Below are 18,916 nucleotides of genomic sequence, written 5' to 3'. Positions count from 1 at the left end.
CTCTGTGGCGGCCCCGACCCTCTGGAATCAACTCCCCCCAGAGAGTTGTCTCCACCCTCCTTGTCTTTCGCAAATTATTCAAGACCCACCTTTGTTGCCAGGCATGGGGGAGTTAGGATATTCCTCCCCTAGGCCATTACAAGTTATGTATGGTATGTTTGTGTGTATGTTTGGTTTTTATAATAAGGGTTTTTAGTTGTTTTATTAAATTGGATTGTTACATGTTGATTTTTATCATTGTTGTTAGCCGCCCCGAGTCTGCGGAGAGGGGCGGCATACAAATCCAATAAATAAAATAAAATAAAAAATAAACAGCAGGCAGGTTGCTTAGCAGATAGGTACTGTAGGCAGATAGGTTGAAAGGTAGAGGGATAGGCAGGTAAGCTGGGTGGATACGTAACGCAGATAGGTAAGATAAGTAGGGAAGTCAGCCAGGTAATTAGATAGGGTGGTAACAAGTTGCCAACTTCTATAATATTGTGCTAATTCAGTGCTTTGTTCTGCTACTCCCGGTATAATCGGTTTAATAGTAAACCTATCCATAGCTAGCCAACTTAGCTTAAAGACAAAATTGCACTGCATTGTGAAGAATTGCACAACTAATTTAACTTGGATGGGAAAGTAAACTCTTTTTGTGTTAACCTCTCCAGTTTCAGAGAATTTGAAATGCAAAGTGACCCATAAATTTGCACCATCATGCACTAGCATGGCCTCCCGCCCATTGCCCTCATTTATCTGTACTTACTGTATGTTTATAATTATATCTGCTATCTTGTACATGTTTGACAAACAAATTTTTTTAAAAACTAAAACAAAAATTTACCCAAAATCTTCGACCTTAAATTATCTACTGTTGACCTCTCCCCTTTTCTAAGAAGTCTAAGGGCATGCAAAAGCTCACTATTGTGCCTACTGTCCCTGTCCTACTGTCCTACTATTCTTTTTATCACTACTTTCTACTTTGTTATGTTAATACAAACTATAATTTTATACTTGTTTGAGAAACAAACAAACAGGTAAATAAAAATAAAAAGTAGCAGAGAGAGAAAAACCAGGCTAAGGAACAGGCGAATTGTTGGAAGTAGAAATTACAATTTGGGGGAGACAAACAATTCCAGTCAAAATTGGCCAACCTATATTTTGATGATGGGATTTGTAAAACCAGCAAGATACAGTGGCACCTCTACCTAGGAATGCCTTTACCTAAGAACTTTTCTAGATAAGAACCGGGTGTTCAAGATTTGTTTGCCTCTTCTCAAGAACCATTTTCTACTTAAGAAGCCCAGCCAGTGTTCCCTCTAATTTTTTGGGGGGGTGGGCGGAAAAGTATAGTGTCTGAGCGGCAGTCCCTTCGGGACTGGGCGGCACAGAAATAATAAATAAATAAATAAACAAACAAACAAACAAATAAAAAACCCACCCTGTTTTGCCTCAGAGAATTTCAAAATGAAATACTGTACTGTGTGTCTATAACAGTGAGCTCATAATCGGGCAACTCTATCAATATCAAAATGCCACTTAAATAGTTGAGCTAGTTTCAAACTAGATTTTGATTTTCTTTCTCTCTTCCTTACTCCCATTCTTTTTCTTTCTCTTTTCCTTCCTCTCTTTTTTCTATCTGTTTCTCTCTCTTCCTCTCTCTCTCCTTCCCTCTCACTCTTTCCCTCTTGGCTTCTGGGCAGGTTTGGAAAACTCTGAGTTGATGATGATTTTTAAGTGAGGGATTGCTCACTGCTCAGCTTAGAGGGAACTATGAGCCCAGCCTGGAAAAATTTCCCAGGAAATTTGAGAGCGGCATGAAGATCCGGCCAGTTTCCGGCCATTCCCCCTTTAATTACGGCCATCTTGGGCTTTTCTGGGCTACCAGAGGAGCCTTTTGGTGGAGCTTAAGGAGGCTTTGGCAGTCCCGAGCGAATGGAGTGTTTTCCTTTCTCTGGGCGCTTGGAGAGGGAATAAACCACTTCGCTGTGGTGACTCCCTCACGCTGCCTCCGATATACCTGGTGCAAGGTTGCCTCCTGGAGCGTCTAGGTGCGGAAAGGCAAAAGGGGGTGTTTCGTCCTGGCCGGATCAACTCGGTTTCAGCCAAACTATGAAGGAGAGGCGCCGGCTACAAAATGAGTGAGCGAGAGGAGAGGGGAGCCCTTCAGCATGGGAAGGAAGAGGAAGCAGGTAGCAGCAGCAGCAGTCGGTCAAAGGAGCAGGGGGTTCCCCCCTCTCGCCCGTCTGGGTTTCTCTCTCTGGCGTAGTGTATGGGATGCAGCCTCATGCCAGGTGTATGGGAGGTGCGTGCTCCTCCTCGCCGCCTCTCCCTCTTTTTTTATTTAAGCCTTAATGTTTTGGATTTTTTTTTATTCCCCTCACCTCAGCTTCTTCCTTCAGCAGTGACTCTCCTCCTCCTCATCTTCCTCCTCCTCCTCCCATCCAAATTCTGAGCTTTTATTTCTTTTTTAATGGATTTGCACACATTATTTGCTTTTACATTGATTCCTATGGGAAAAATTGCTTCTTCAGTGGTACCTCATCATACGAACTTAATTGGTTCCAGGAGGAGGTTCGTAAGGTGAAAGGTTCGTAAGATGAAACAATGTTTCCCATAGGAATCAATGTAAAAGCAAATAATGCATGCAAATCCTTCAGGAAAATCCCAAACTTTAGAAGGGAGGCGAACAGAGGGCAGGGAGGAGCAGCTAAAGGGGGCGGGTGGAAGAAGCAAGGCCAGGCTAAAGGGTGAGTGGGAAGGAAGAAAGGCAAGGGGGGCACCCCTCCCTTTTCTTTCTTCAAAAGACACCGTTTCAGTGCCTTTGCAAGCACGTTGTTCTCTGCAAAAAATTTCCTCCCCCAAGCTGCCCCTCCCTCCTCCCTTTTCTTTCTTAAAAAGACACCGTTTCAGTTCCTTTGCAAGCACGTTGTTCTCTGCAAAATGTTTCCTACTCCAAGCAGCCCCTCCCTTTTCTTTCTTCAAAAAAGGAGGGGGAAAGAAACTCCTTCATCCCAGCAGCAGCTGCTTGGGTTCGTAAGGTGAAAATAGTTCGGAAGAAGAGGTAAAAAAATCTTAAACACCGGGTTCGTATCTTGAAAAGTTTGTTAGAAGAGGCGTTCGTAAGATGAGGTACCACTGTATTTACAAACCTTTCTACTTAAGAACCTGGTCATGAAACGAATTAAGTTCTTAAGTAGAGGTACCACTGTATAGAGAACCTATATAAAAAAACATGACAAGGTATTTTTAATATTTAATGGAAAAAAACAAGATGATGTATATTTTATGCAGTTTGAACCTTGTCTAGGAAATGAAAAGATGAATCAAATTTCCCCAGCGTCATCCACTCCAAATGATTTGCTTGGACTGCAAATCCAGTTAGATTGTCTAACCTAAGGATCTCCAACCTTGTCAACTTTAAGACTTGTGGACTAGCTTAAGGGACCTTTGGTGGCTGAGGAACTCTGGGAGTTGAAGATCACAAGTCTTAAAGTTGCCAAGGTTGAAGAGCCCCAGTCTAACCCACTTAGCCAACATTGCAAATTCTTCTCAAGATGCTGAATGGGAAATATCCTTTAAGCTAGTCTTCGTCAGCAGAGAACGTTCTCATGAAATATATACGCCTGTTCTTCTTCTTCTTCTTTTAAAAAATATATTTTATTAATTTTCAAAAAACAAACATAACAGACATAACATACAACATTTAGTGGAGCTACAGTCGCTCGGCTCAAAGTAGAAGTCATCATCATCATAATAAAAGCAGGGAAATCCCAGCAGCGCAAAAATGGGTGCTTCGCTGGCAACAGAAGTCCAGAGGTGGGGTTTCCCAGCGAGGGGAGCCTCAGTGAAATCGCAGCATCGCAAAAATACTGTACAGAGGCACGGAGGTAGGGTTTCGAGGGCTTCAGTGTTTTTGCAATGCTGCGATTTCACTGCTGGGATTCCCCTGCAGCATCGCAAAAACACAGAAGTCCGGAGGTGGGGATTCCCATGGAGGGGAGCCTCAGGGGAATCCCAGCAGCGCAAAAATGGGTGCTTCGCTGGCAATGGAAGTCTGGAGGCGGGGCATCCCAGTGGTGGTGGTGGGTTTGTAAGGTGAAAATAGTTTGGAAGAAGAGGCAAAAAAATCTTAAACCCCGGGTTTGTATCTCGAAAAGTTTGCATGACAAGGCGTTTGTAAGACGAGGTATCACTGTATATTGTTATCCTTTGTAAGTATATCTGGTAGTTCTTAATGTTCTTTCAGTGGTCGGATTCCAAATGCTAATCTCTTTTTCTGGCAGCTGGACTCCTTTCTCAGCATAAATCCAGGTGTCCTGGCATTTTTAACACGCCTCTCGTTAGAAAGAGAAATCAGATTAGTGGCTTGTTTATTTCACAGGTACAGTGATACCTCGTCTTACAAACCCCTCGTCATGCAAACTTTTTGAGATGCAAACCCGGGGTTTAAGATTTTTTTGCCTCTTCTTCCAAACTATTTTCACCTTACAAACCCACCTTCGTCGCTGTGATGCCCCGTCTCCGGACTTCCGTTGCCAGCAAAGCACCCGTTTTTGTGCTGCTGGGATTCCCCTGAGGCTCCCCTCCATGGGAAACACCGTGTTCTTGCGATACTGCAGGGGAATCCCAGCAGTGCAAAAATGGGTGCTTCGCTGGCAATGGAAGACCGGAGGTGGGGTTTCAAGGACTTCCGTGTTTTTGCGATGCTGCAATTTCGCTGAAGCTCTCCTCGCTGGAAACCCCACTTCCAAACTTCTGTTGCCAGCGAAGCACCCATTTTTGCGCTGCTGGGATTCCCCTGCAGCATCACAAAAACACAGAAGTCCGGAGGTGGGGTTTCCCATGGAGGGGAGCCTCAGGGGAATCCCAGCAGTGCAAAAACGGGAGCTTCGGCTGGCAAAAGGGGTGAGTTTTGGGCTTGCACGCATTAATCGCTTTTTCATTGATTCCTATGGGAAACATTGTTTCATCTTACAAACTTTTCACCTTACAAACCTCGTCCCAGAACCAATTAAGTTTGTAAGACGAGGTATCACTGTAGTAGAATTTTCCTCGTGGCGTGAGAGATGTGGTGTTCCTGCAGGTGGAATGAGATATTCTGCTGCAAGCAGAGGAGTGGAGAACTCTTCTTGTGAAATATTTTTGGACTCTCTCGATTGTATCAGTATCTGGTATGCAGTATTGATATCTGGTATGAACTGTATTCAAGAATTGGTCTAGCAAATGTTTTGTATGCTCTGGTTAGTAGTTTAATATTATCATCCTATTCATTTCAGCACATTCTAAAATCTTACTAATCACCATTTCATCTGGGGGGGGGATAGGGGGCATTTTAATTATGTTGGTATTTCCTCTATCCATTGCTTTACAATGGGTTCTTCCTTTACTTGGTCCCATGATGAAACCTCATGAGATTTTGCTTCTGTGGATGAGCATGAAGCAAAAAATATGAAAAATTGAAGAAAAAAGATAGTGGCGCCCATAGGACTGCCACCGGAGTAGTCGTGCGCAAATTGCACAATCTAGCAGCCGCTACTGGTGTGCAATCCCCTACCACACAGGTAGTAACCTACTACTGATAGTATTGTAATTCAGTTTATCCTCCCATTCCTGTACAGTGGTACCTCATGATACGAACCCCTCGTCTTACGAACAACCCGAGATACGAACCCGGGGTTCAGAAAATTTTTGCCTCTTCTTACGAAATTTTTCCTTCTTACGAACCCGCCGCCGCCGAGAAGCCCTGCCGCCCGGCTGTCCTCCTGAACTTGAACGCCAAACCCGAACCTCCGGGTTCGGCGTTCAGGAGGCCTCCGAGAAGCCCCCCCGGCTGTTTTAAAAGGTGACAGCCGGGCAGCGGGGCTTCCCAGCGGCCTCCCAAACGCCGAACCCGGCGTTGCACGGATTAATGGATTTTACATTGTTTCCTATGGGAAACAATGTTTCATCTTACGAACTTTTCATCTTACGAACCTCCCCCTGGAACCAATTAGGTTTGTAAGATGTGGTATTACTGTATTTCCATGGTGTGTCCTGTCGCTCTTCACAACTTGATGCATTCCTCTCTTGCAATTGTCCATCACAGTCAAGTGTGTGGCTGTTTTCTTTTCTCCTCCACCTCCTGTAATGTTCTTCTTGTTCTTGAGATAACACCACCTCATGGGTGTGTGGTACACCCTCCCATTGGTGCTCTGATGTGGGATGCTTACAGCACAATGCAGTCTTCCTCGTTTGCAAAACGTTCCTTTATATGTAGGGCACCTTAGGGCTTTTATTCAAGAAGGGTGTATTTCTTCTCCTGGCCAAATCCAGATGATTAGAGAGATTTCTTGCTTTGTTCATACATATTTGGAGCCAGTCGGAGGCAACTGCTTTAAGCTGGAGGCATGTTTCAAACAGAACACAAACAAGCTACTTTTTGCCCGGTGTGCAGGTTTGTGTTTGTTTGTTTTTTGAGTGAAGTTTGAAGGAATGAACCTTGCCAAGATCAGAGACGCAAGCTTTTAATCTGGCTTTATAATAAACCTCCCAAAGTTACTCTGAGAGTAAGATGGGCGGTACCTAAATTTGGTTAATGAATAAAAGGAAATAAAACTAGGCTAAAACAAATTCAACATAAACATTTGCTACTATTCCTGTTGGACAGAGAAACATAGATAGAGCATAGAGGTATAACAAGCAGGAAGAGGGAGATTGTGATCCCGCTGTATAGAGCACCGGTGAGACCACATTTGGAATAATACTGTGTTCAGTTCTGGAGACCTCACCTACAAAAAGATATTGACAAAATTGAACAGGTCCAAAGACGGGCTACAAGAATGGTGGAAGGTCTTAAGCATAAAACTCATCAGGAAAGACTTCATGAACTCCATCTGTGTAGTCTGGAGGACAGAAGGAAAAGGGGGGACATGACCGAAACATTTAAATATGTTAAAGGGTTAAATAAGGTCCAGGAGGGAAGTGTTTTTAATAGGGAAGTGAACACAAGAACAAGGGGACACAATCTGAAGTTAGTTGGGGGAAAGATCAAAAGCAACGTGAGAAAATATTACTTCACTGAAAGAGTAGTAGATGCTTGGAACAAACTTCCAGCGGACGTGGTCGGTAAATCCACAGTACCTGAATTTAAACATGCCTGGGATAAACATATATCCATCCTAAGATAAAATACAAGAAATAGTATAAGGGCAGACTAGATGGACTGTGAGGTCTTTTTCTGCCGTCAATCTTCTATGTTTCTATATTTCTATATTTTCTTCTTTTTGGATTGTCTGAAATGTAAAATATGAAAAATAATGGCTGGTTACTGTAAGTTTGTAATGTACTATAGTGGTGTTATTGTATCATTTTTTTAACGTTTTTGTCTTTAGATGTTTTATTTTCGTTTGTATGTTTTTGTATTTGCTTCAATAAAAATTAAATAAAAACTAGGCTAAAACAACACTGCAACCATTATTTTGCCCCATTTCTAAAGGAGTCTCTGCTCCTCTGTCTTCCTGTGCCATTATTTTATTTATTATTTATTTGTCAAAATGTTACAAGATAACAGGTATAAACATAAACAAAAGCAAACTAGGTGTAGGTAAATTTGGACAGTAGGACAGGGACGGTATGCACACCCCTTCTTAGGAATGGGGTGAGGTCGACTGTGGACAGTCTAAGGTTAAACAAACCCTTTTTTTAGTGACTCACATAAATACAGCTACAAGAATTGCAATTGCGCAAACATGGAAGAACAAACAGACCCCCAATATAAATTTAATAATAGAAAAAATATATACATGTGCAGAAATGGATAAATTGACAAACCTACTTAAGGGAAACAGAATCAACGAAACTAAAAGCATGTGGAACAATTGGCACGAGTGGATTCAAAGGAAAAGATTTGTATAACCTTATACAAAATAGCAGTACAAACCTTAAAAAAAAAAATGAAAATACCATTTGAATGTTTTTACCCTGTTTTGCATTGCATAGTATTAAGTTAATATTATCCATATAACAACTGTAACTGGTAAAAAAGTTGGATAAGACCTGTAAACTGTATAAACAAATTGTGATATATGTATCTATAAAACAATAAAAAGATTTGCAAAAAAAAAAAAAAAAAAGGTTAAAGTTTTGGGGTGTGGTGAAGGTCCTCAAGTATATCAGAATCATCACGTTGGACTCTGTCCATCTAGATAGCTTTCCAACTCACGTGGTGGCCCAGCAGATGTATCTAAGAAACCTATAGGAAAAGAGACCAAGACTTCCTTCTCTTACCTTATGCTACACTGCACTACACCTAGTAGATTCAAAGTGTTGGTTATGACCTATAAAGCCCTTCATGGCATCGGACCAGAATATCTCTAGGACCGCCTTCTGCCGCACGAATCCCAGTGACCGATTAGGTCCCACAGAGTTGGCCTTCTCCGGGTCCCGTCGACTAAACAATGTCATTTGGCAGGTCCCAGGGAAAGAGCCTTCTCTGTGGTGGCCCTGACTCTCTGGAACCAGCTCCCCCCTGAGATTAGAACTGCCCCCACCCTCCTTGCCTTTCGTAAACTCCTTAAAACCCACCTCTGCCGTCAGGCATGGGGGAATTGAGACATCTCCCCTGGGTCTATACAATTCATGTATGGTATGTTTGTGTGTATGTCTGCTTTAATAACGGGTTTTTTTTCAATGCTTTTAAATTATTAGATTTGTCCTGAATTGTTTTATTGTTGTTGTGAGCCGCCCCGAGTCTACGGAGAGGGGCGGCATACAAATCTAATCAATCAATCAATCAATCAATCAAACGAACAAACAAGGTGCTCCAACAAATGGCCAAATCCTCAGTTGGGTATGATTTTGTCTATTGTTGCCAATACCTTGACATTTGCATAGAATCTGGCTAGGAGGTAAAGTGGTGCCTTGCATAATATTTCACCTGCCAAAAAAGGCACACTTTTAAAAAATAATTAGGAAATCTCGAATAAATGTGAACTGTAGTATTCATATTTGACGTTCCATGTAACTGGGCTGCCTGAGATGATGATCAAAGATTGGAAGACAAAGTAGTTGGGACAGATCAATTTGACACGCCCGGATTCGATTCTTTAGAAACATTTTATTGAAGTTTTATTAATTTATAATATGATGATGTTCATCCATCATGTTCGAGGAGGACCTTGACATCTAATGGTTTGTGGGCTGTACATTATGTGACCGCAGGTGGCTGGCAAGGCCTATACGGGCACGAAATGTTCTGCCACATGTTGGGCAGACATGTGTGGGCACCATTGTCACAACATTTGCATTTGAGTCCTGGCTTTGCAGAGTGCTCGCTTCTCTACTGCTCTGAATGTACTTCTGACCTCAGAGTTCTGGCAGCCTTGTGGATCAGCAATGCGCCAATTTATAATATGACATACAAAAAGAATACAAAAGCAAATACAGTGATACCTCGTCTTACAAACACCTCGTGATACAAACTTTTCGAGATACAAACCCGGGGTTTAAGATTTTTTTGCCTCTTCTTACAAACTATTTTCACCTTACAAACCCACCGCCGCCTCTAGGATGCCCCGCCTCCGGACTTCCGTTGCCAGGGAAGCACCCGTTTTTGCACTGCTGGGATTCCCCTGAGGCTCCCCCCCATGGGAAACCCCACCTCCGGACATCCCTGTTTTTGTGATGCTGCAGGGGAATCCCAGCAGTGCAAAAACGGGCACTTTGCTGGCAACGGAAGTCCGGAGGTGGGGTTTCCCAGCGAGGGGAGCCTCAGTGAAATCGCAGCATCGCAAAAACACAGAGGTCCGGAGGTGGGATCTCGAGGACTTCGGTGTTTTTGCAATGCTGCGATTTCACTGATGCTCTCTTTGCTGGGAAGCCCCACCTCTGGACTTCCATTGCCAGTGAAGTGCTCGTTTTTGCAATGCTGGGATTCCCCTGCTGGGATTGCCCTGCAGCCTCGCAAAAACACAGAAGTCCGGAGGTGGGGTTTCCCATGGGAGGGAGCCTCAGGGGAATCCCAGCAGTGCAAAAACGGGAGCTTCGGCTGGCAAAAGGGGTGAATTTTGGGCTTGCACGCATTAATCGCTTTTCCATTGATTCCTATGGGAAACATTGTTTCGTCTTACAAACTTTTCACCTTAAGAACCTCGTCCTGGAACCAATTAAGTTTGTAAGACAAGGTATCACTGTATTAGGGAAGTTAGGAAAAGAAAAAGGGAAGTGGATAGTGGAGGCAGAAGCAAGAGAAAAGGGGGGAGAGGGGCATTGACTTCCAACTCTCTTTGGTGCAGTGGAATAAGGCAGTAACATCAAACATCAGCTTTTTATTTTGGGTTAATAAACTAGCCATTTCTATAACAGCAAATCCATCTAATTGGTAAAACCCAAAATTGGAATTTCGTTTCCCCCCCCCCCCCTCCTCAGGCACAAAGTCCAGAAGTGGTTTCCAAGCAGAAATAAAAACTATTTGTATTTTTTTCTCCCCTTGATCAAAACAGTCAATTTGGCTTTCTCTGCTAACTCCATCAGTTTTTGCAACCATTCCTCCATTGTGGGGATTGAGGTGACAATCCATTTCTATGCATAGAGTAGCCTTGCTGCCGTCAACATATAGATAGTGATGGGAGAACCCAACGGTGTTCGGGTTCAGCAACTTTGGCCGAACTTTATGCAAAATTCGGTCGAACCCGACCCGAACCTGAACGGGGAATCCCTCCCATGAAGGGATTCCAGGGGTGGAGCTTTGACGTCACCGGCAGGTTGCTAAGGACACCAAGATGATCACTTCCTGGATTCCATGGAATCCAGGAAGTGATCACCTGGGCGTCCTTAGCAACCTGCTGGTGACGTCAAAACTCCGAACGCCGAACACCACCCCGAACTGTGCCCAAAGTTTGAAAAAAATTCGGGTTCATGTTTGGCATACCAAACACCGCAAAATTCAATATAGACCCAAATTGTGCGGGTTCGATTCGCCCATCACTACATATAGAACATCACAGTTCTGGATTTCTTTTTCCAAGTCTTGTTCCATTAAACCCAAAGAAAATTCTGTGGTTTTCTTTCTACATTTACTTTAAGAATTTTTTGTATGAAGATATGAATCCTGCTCCAATATTTCTTTGCTTTATCACACGTCCGCCATAGATGATAAAAAGTCCATTTCAATTTGAATCTTGTAAAGATCAAATTCTTTTTAGGATTAGATGTCCAAGGGGACATTTAACCTCGGTGCTGTTAATGGAAAAGTACTCGCTCAGAAGTACTTCATTCCTTAATCCTTCTTCTCTTTCTTCTTAGCATTTATGTGTTTTTTCTTCTAACCCCTTAGGTCTAAACTTCCTTTGCTCTACCAAGTTTGGTATTTGAAGGCGTTTCGGCTATGAAGTCTGTCTTGAACTCTTGGTAGTATTTACCCATGACAATAAATTGTAGGCTGCCAAGCACATCTAAATTTTTCCATCCTGGTTCTTGAAGGTCATTGAAATACAAGTTTGGGATGCCGGCCTGAAGCAGAGTTGCAGGCCGAAGGAAATAAAAGTTTAGAAAAAGCAATGAGGTTTCCAGGCCAAAACCAGGATTTTGGAACAAAGGTGGTAGTAAAGTTGGTTTAAATGGTTTGAATGTTTGGATGAGTAAGGTTGGAAGGTTTTAAAATGTTTTAATCATTTTTTTTTATTGTACTGTAAAAGTTTTGATTTTTAACGCGTTTCTATGTATTATTTTTGTATTATTTGTGTTGTAAGCCCCCCTGAGCCCTTGGAGAAGGGCAGCCTAGAGATTGAAATAATAATAATAATAATAATAATAATAATTATTATTATTATTATTATTATTATTATTATATATAATAATAATAATAATAATAATGAAAGTGAGAAGAAAATAAAACATTGTAATTTATCACCAGAGTGTCCAGCCTTGTAAATTTGCAAGATCATATATCTGAGTGTAATAATATAAGTAAAGAAAAGAATAGAAGAAAAGATATAAAAGTATAGGTGAACATATTTGAAAGGAAGAAAAGATAAATGAGATAAGGAGAGACAATTGGACAGGGGACGGAAGGCACACTGGTGCACTTATGCATGCCCCTTACTGACCTCTAAGGAACCTGGAGAGGTCAATCGTGGATAGTCTAAGGGAAAAATGTTTGGGGCTAGGGGTTGACACTACTAAGTCAGGTAATGAGTTCCACGCTTCGACAACTCGGTTGCTGAAGTCATATTTTTTACAGTCAAGTTTGGAGCAGTTAATATTAAGTTGGAATCTGTTGCATTCTCTTCTGTTGTTGCGATTGAAGCTGAAGTAGTCATTGACAGGTAGAACGTTGCAGCATATGATCTTGTGGGCAATACTTAGATTGTGTTTTAGGCGATGTAGTTCTAAGCTTTCTAGACCTAGGATTGATAGTCTGCTTTCGTAGGGTATTCTGTTTTGAGTGGAGGAGTGAAGGGCTCTTCTGGTGAAGTATCTTTGGACATTTTCAAGGGTGTTGATGTCCGAGATGTGGTATGGGTTCCAGACAGATGAACTGTATTCAAGGATGGGTCTGGCAAAAGTTTTGTAGGCCATCTTTTTGTCCTGCCCAGATCTCTTAAAGAGTTGTGCATTGTTGAATCGCCTATCCAAAGTCAATCAGGGTGACACATTAGAATTGCAGATAATCATAAAGCCAATGAATAAAACTTGCAACTGACTTTATTTTTAAAAAGAAAAAGTTATTCAGGTCAAATATGATTCGGTCCCTTTTCAATCCAGAGCCTTTTATTTTTTTGTTACTGTTCTGAAATCCAGAATTTTGAATGGGTGCTTATGTGACTGTATGCACACACACATGCGCGCATACATACACACACCTATACCTACTGTCTTATAAAAATACTCATAGTTTTGCATAACCCACAGTTCAGAGCTGCTCCAAATCAATACATCAAAACAGATAGGCAAATGCCACTAAAAATATTGAACACTGACAAAAAATGTGACCAACAATCTTTTGAATAAGCAAATCAAGGATTGTGCACACATCTGGGGGTGAATGGCTCCCTTTTGTCACCCGAGCAAAAACATTTCGCCATCACGGTCACAACTATTGTGTGGAGACAGTGTGTATTCTCAGGTGCACATACTCCGATGTTTCTCACACTAGCAACATCGGTTCCTTCCTGCTACGTGTCGCTTTCTTTATCCTTGCCTGGTTGCTTATGGTGGCGAGGCTGGCTTGTGTGTAATTTGTGGTTGCCCTAGAAATCTGGAAGTTTAAAATTGCAAAGCTGAACTCAGCATGAATTGGCTGCAAAGATAACTTCAGACAATTAGTTTTTGAAGGCCAACTGTATAATTTGCGGGTGACCGGTTTGGCCTTCTGAGTGGGAAAAAAAATGAAACAAAAAAAGAGATTTCTGATTGTACTGGAGTCAAAATAAGACTCTGTGTCCAGGCAGAGTCAGTGCGAGAACAGATAATCTCACAGAAAACGATATATGATGTTCTTTATTAGAACAAATGTATCATGGAGAAGCGAAATGTGCTTTGCCCAGAACAACTGAATAGAGAATCTTGATTTCTGCAATGCACCAAGAGCTTCTTTTTGTGTGTGTCAAATCCACAACTTAAAAATTTATTTCCTAATATTGAAAAAGTTTTAAAAGAAATGGAAAATTAGAAAAATAATAATAATGCTGGATTTGCACAACACACAAAAGTGGGCTATTTTTTTCCATAAGTAGCTGCATTTTTTGTTTTATTTAGCCCATAAGTAGGTAGGTAGGTAGGTAGGTAGATGGTGGAGGGATAAATGGCTGATGGATGGATAGATGGGAAGGTAAATGATGGATGGATGGATGGAGAGAGAGAGAGAGAGAGAGAGAGATCTGGCTGGATAGGTAGATATAGATGATGGATGGATGGATGGATGGATGGAGAAAGGGAGGGAGGGAGAAAGAGAGAGAGAGATGGCTGGATAGGTAGAGAAATAAATGATGGATGCATGGATGAATAGGTAGGTAGGTAGGTAGATAGATAGATAGATAGATAGATAGATAGATAGATAGATAGATAGATAGATAGATAGATTCATTCTCACATGATGTAAATACAGATATGTAACATACTTGCGCATATCAATTTGTGTAATATACAGATACTACTGTATTTTTAAAACACTAGTTTATATTTTACAGGAATTTTTTTGCTCCCCGACAACAGGGTGGTTGTTAACAAATAAGGTTGTTATCCAAATCATCCCTCCATTAAACGGCTCTTTGATGGTAGACTTGCTTTGTATTTTTACCTTACGGCTCCAATATTGCTTTTTTTACAGAATTTGAGAAAGTCGGGTCCTTTCGTTCCAAGTGAAAAGATGGCTGTGTCGCGGCAGTTTGGACTTCTTCTCTGGAAGAATTACATCTTGCAGGTGAGTTGGTCAAGAGACATGGAGAAATGCCGGAAAAGTTATCCATAAAAATGAAAGGGTGGGCGTCACAGCTTGTTGTAAGCTAGTCTTCCTGAATCTCCTCCAGATAGGTTGCACTTCAGTTCTGTTCATCCTCAGTGTTCTGTCGGGTTCTCTGGAAGAATCCTCCCAAAAATTCACAGGTACAAATTTTAGACACACACACACGTTTGAAAATTCAAAACAATGTTCTTTATAATGAAAATTCACTTAAACCAAGCCCTCTTTTGGTATAGCAAAGAGCACTCATCTCCAAACAAACTGGTAATTTGTACAAGTCCCTTATCAGTTCTGTGATACTTAGCTTGCAGCTGTGAGGCAATTCACAGTCCTTCTTCTTTCACAAAGTGAAACACACTTTGCTCTGGTTTAGTTTCAAAGCGGGGGAAAATCAGCACACAAAGGTCAAAGTCAGTAAAGCAGTCATGAAACACAACGATCAGATAATCCTCCACAATGGCCAAACCCACAGGCTGCTCTTTATAGCAGCCTCACTAATTACCACAGCCCCACCCAACCACAGGTGGCCTCATTTTCTTTGATAATAATCTCTCGGTTGTTGTTGCCTATGCATCGCTCTCCGCATGCGTGGCTGTATCATTAACTCTTGTTCTGAATCCAAGGAGGAGCTAGATAATTGATCTCCTTCTGAGCTGTCTGCCCCACTCTCCTCCTCCATGTCACTCATGTCTTCTTGGTCAGAGGAGCCTTCATCAGCAGATTCCACCGGGGGCAAAACAGGCCTGCAGCATGTGGATGTCTCCCCCACATCCACAGTCCTTGGGGCAGGAGCTGGGCCAGAGCTAACCACAACACTCAGGTTGAGGATCCTGGGTGTTGGTCCAGTGCAAACGAAAAAGGCACCAACATCAAGAAGTTTGTTTGAAACTTGCCTTCATTTTTGATCCTGGCTTTCATGTGGCACAAGATGTTTTTTAACTATATTGAATGTTGAATAAACATTGGGATTGGCCCAATGTTCCAGCTGTAAACCATAGTTCCAAGCCATCCATAAACACAGGGGAAAAACACAAACACACACACAAACATATAACTCTTCCCTGGTTTGACTTAAGAGGAGGAGAACCTGTGGTCTAGAGTTAAAGCTACTGCCTTACAGGCTGACTCCCCAGGTTCAAATCCCGGTAAGGGTATGGCTAGCTGATGAGAGCAAAATAAGCTTGAAATAGATCTATGCTAGTCTCCCTTCCTTTTCATTATCAGAAAAAATATATGCATACATACATACATACATACATTCCAAACTTGCAAAGAATTGATAAAGAAATAAAGGGAGACTAGTAGTATAGATCTCTTTCGAACTATTTAGCTCCCATCAGCTAGCCATACCCTTCTAGGATTCGAACCTGGGCTGCTTTTGCCTTATTTATTTATTTGTTTGTTTATTTGTTTATTTATCTATTTATCTATTTATCTACCTACCTACCTATCTATCTATCTATCCATCCATCTATTTAGCTAGCTAGCTAGCTAGCTAGCCTTGCTAGGCAGTGCTTTTACCCTCTAAGCCACAGGCTGTCCTCCTTTCATCAGCTGATCCAGGGAAAGATTACATGTTTTTCTGCCGAGTCACCTGATATACACAAATACGGGAGGGACCATACTGCTTCCTTTTGCCTTTCAGTCCTACTCCAGAGTATAAGGTGCACCTTAGTTTTGGGATAGGAAAATAGGGGAGGGGGAAATCTACTTACCAGGTATTCACTGTATAATTATATTTAAATAATATACATATTTAAAATATCATTATATATAAATAAATATAAATATATTTGTTTATTGTTGGTTTCTGACTTTCCCCACCCACTGGGGAAAGTGTATGTACTTAATGACAATATGATTCACTTTAGGGTGGTGAAATCAGATCCAGTCATGGGGTGCCTCAAGTTATGACGTCAATGACTTACCTTGGAAATTCCCGTCCTTATGATCATAACTCAAGCAGTACCTTTCCTTCCATTGAGGACCTGGATACTGCATGAGTCAAAAAGAGGGCGGGGAAAATATTTACTGACCCCTCGCATCCTGGACACAAACTGTTTCAACTCCTACCCTCAAAACGTCGCTACAGAGCACTGCACACCAAGACAACTAGACACAAGAACAGCTTTTTCCCAAACGCCATCACTCTACTAAACAAATAACTCCTTCAACACTGTCAGACTTTTTACTAAATCTGCACTTCTATTCTACTAGTTTATCTCATCACTCCTATCATCCTTTTCCTCCCACTTAGGACTGTATGACTGGAACTTGTTGATTGTATCCTAAGATTTTTATTAATATTGATTGTTTCTTCATTGTTTATTGGACCCCTATGACAATCATTAAGTGTTGTGCCACATGATTCTTGACAAATATATCTTTTTCTTTTATGTACACTGAGAGCATCTGCACCAAAGACAAATTCCTTGTGCGTCCAATCACATTGGCCAATAAAATTCTACTCTACTCTACTCTACTCTATTCTATTCTATTCTATTCTTTTTCTTTTATGTACACTGAGAGCATCTGCACCAAAGACAAATTCCTTGTGCGTCCAATCACATTGGCCAATAAAATTCTACTCTACTCTACTCTACTCTACTCTACTCTACTCTACTCTATTCTATTCTTTTTCTTTTATGTACACTGAGAGCATATGCATCAAAGACAGATTCCTTGTGCGTCCAATCACATTGGCCAATAAAATTCTACTCTACTCTACTCTACTCTACTCTACTCTACTCTACTCTATTCTATTCTATTCTTTTTCTTTTATGTACACTGAGAGCATATGCATCAAAGACAAATTCCTTGTGTATCCAATCACACTTGGCCAATAAAATTCTACTCTACTCTACTCTACTCTACTCTATTCTATTCTATTCTTTTTCTTTTACGTACACTGAGAGCATATGCATCAAAGACAAATTCCTTGTGCGTCCAATCACACTTGGCCAATAAAATTCTACTCTACTCTACTCTACTCTATTCTATTCTATTCTATTCTTTTTCTTTTATGTACACTGAGAGCATATGCATCAAAGACAAATTCCTTGTGTATCCAATCACACTTGGCCAATAAAATTCTACTCTACTCTACTCTACTCTACTCTATTCTATTCTGTGCGCTGTCCAACCATGGAGCATGCCCAGCTAATTGATGAGCATTTTGGTCTTCCTGAACCTTGAACACACCCAGTTGTAAGTCCACCTAGTTGCTTTCGCCGAGCCTAACTCGCGTCGTCTCTCTTCCCTTCTGCAGAAACGGAAGATTTTGGTCACGCTGATCGAGACATGCCTCCCCTTGTTGTTTGCCGCCATTCTTATTGGCCTGCGCCACCGTGTCCATTCGGTCAACCACCCCAATGCCACCTTGTACCACAGCAAGCAGGTGGACAGGCTGCCCAGATTCTTCTATCACTGGCATGCGGGCGGCCCCTGGGAGCTGGCGTACGTCCCTGCCAACAACACGGCCGTGCAAAACATCGCCGAGAGGGTGGAGAAGGCGTTGAAGATCAAAGGTCAGCACCCCGCCAGGGTAGTTGGGGTTACAGGGTTTCAATCTGGGCGCAGAGGGAGTCTGTTGTAGCTGAAAGGCTTGGCTTTGAGCTGACAATGAGTTTTGCAATGCTAAAAATACCGCGGGAAATCATCAGGACGAGTGTTGCAACCCTGGGAGATGCCTACAGTTGGAAACAGGGAGAAGAAAATGGAGGGGAAAGGGAGATTGCAACTCCGGGTCAGCCAGGAAAACCATTCTGATCTCCCTTTCCTCTCCTCTTTTCCTTTCCCCTTTTCCTTTTCCTTCGTCTTCTCTTCCCTTCCCTTTTTTTCTTTCCTTTCCTTCTTTCTTTCCTTTCTTTCTTTCCTTTCCTTCTTTCATTTCCCTTTCCCTTCCCTTTTCTTCCCTTCCCTTTTTTCCTTTCCTTCTTTCCTTCCTTTCTTTCCTTTCCTTCTTTCCTTTCCCTTTCCCTTCCCTTTTCTTCCCTTCTTCCCTTCTTTCTTTCCTTTCCTTTCTTTCCTTTCTTTCTTTCCTTTCCTTCTTTCATTTCCCTTTCCCTTCCCTTTTCTTCCCTTCGCTTTTTTCCTTTCCTTTCCTTCCTTTCTTCCCTTTTTTCCTTTCCTTCCTTCCTTTCCTTTCCTTTCCTTCTTTCCTTTCCCTTTTTCCTTTTTCCTTCTTCCCTTCCCTCCCCTTTCATTCTTTCCTTTCCTTCTTTCTTTCCTTCCTTTCTTTCCTTTCCTTCTTTCATTTCCCTTTCCCTTCCCTTTTCTTCCCTTCCCTTTTTTCCTTTCCTTCTTTCCTTCCTTTCTTTCCTTTCCTTCTTTCCTTTCCCTTTCCCTTCTTTTCTTCCCTTCACTTTTTTCCTTTCCTTCTTTCCTTCCTTTCTTTCCTTTCCTTCTTTCCTTTCCCTTTCCCTTCCCTTTTCTTCCCTTCTTTTCTTCTTTCTTTCCTTTCTTTCCTTTCCTTTCTTTCTTTCCTTTCCTTCTTTC

The 18,916-nt window shown here is 41.8% G+C and overlaps 1 protein-coding gene across 1 annotated transcript in view; it reads left to right on the top strand.

Annotated features, from left to right (window-relative positions):
- ABCA3 (ATP binding cassette subfamily A member 3) overlaps positions 1 to 18,916 on the top strand; it is a 122,122-nt gene that overhangs the window by 23,362 nt on the left and 79,844 nt on the right. The window contains exons 2-3 of the mRNA XM_070761055.1: positions 14,288 to 14,380; positions 17,688 to 17,946. Of these exons, the coding sequence (XP_070617156.1) occupies positions 14,327 to 14,380; positions 17,688 to 17,946 (313 nt within the window). The 5' untranslated portion in view covers positions 14,288 to 14,326. The remainder of the gene's footprint in view (positions 1 to 14,287; positions 14,381 to 17,687; positions 17,947 to 18,916) is intronic.

Source organism: Erythrolamprus reginae, chromosome 9 (assembly GCF_031021105.1).
Source record: "Erythrolamprus reginae isolate rEryReg1 chromosome 9, rEryReg1.hap1, whole genome shotgun sequence".
NCBI classification, from domain to species: domain Eukaryota; kingdom Metazoa; phylum Chordata; class Lepidosauria; order Squamata; family Dipsadidae; genus Erythrolamprus; species Erythrolamprus reginae.
Note: the sequence above shows the minus strand (reverse complement) of the source record. Positions and strands in the feature narration are given on the sequence as shown.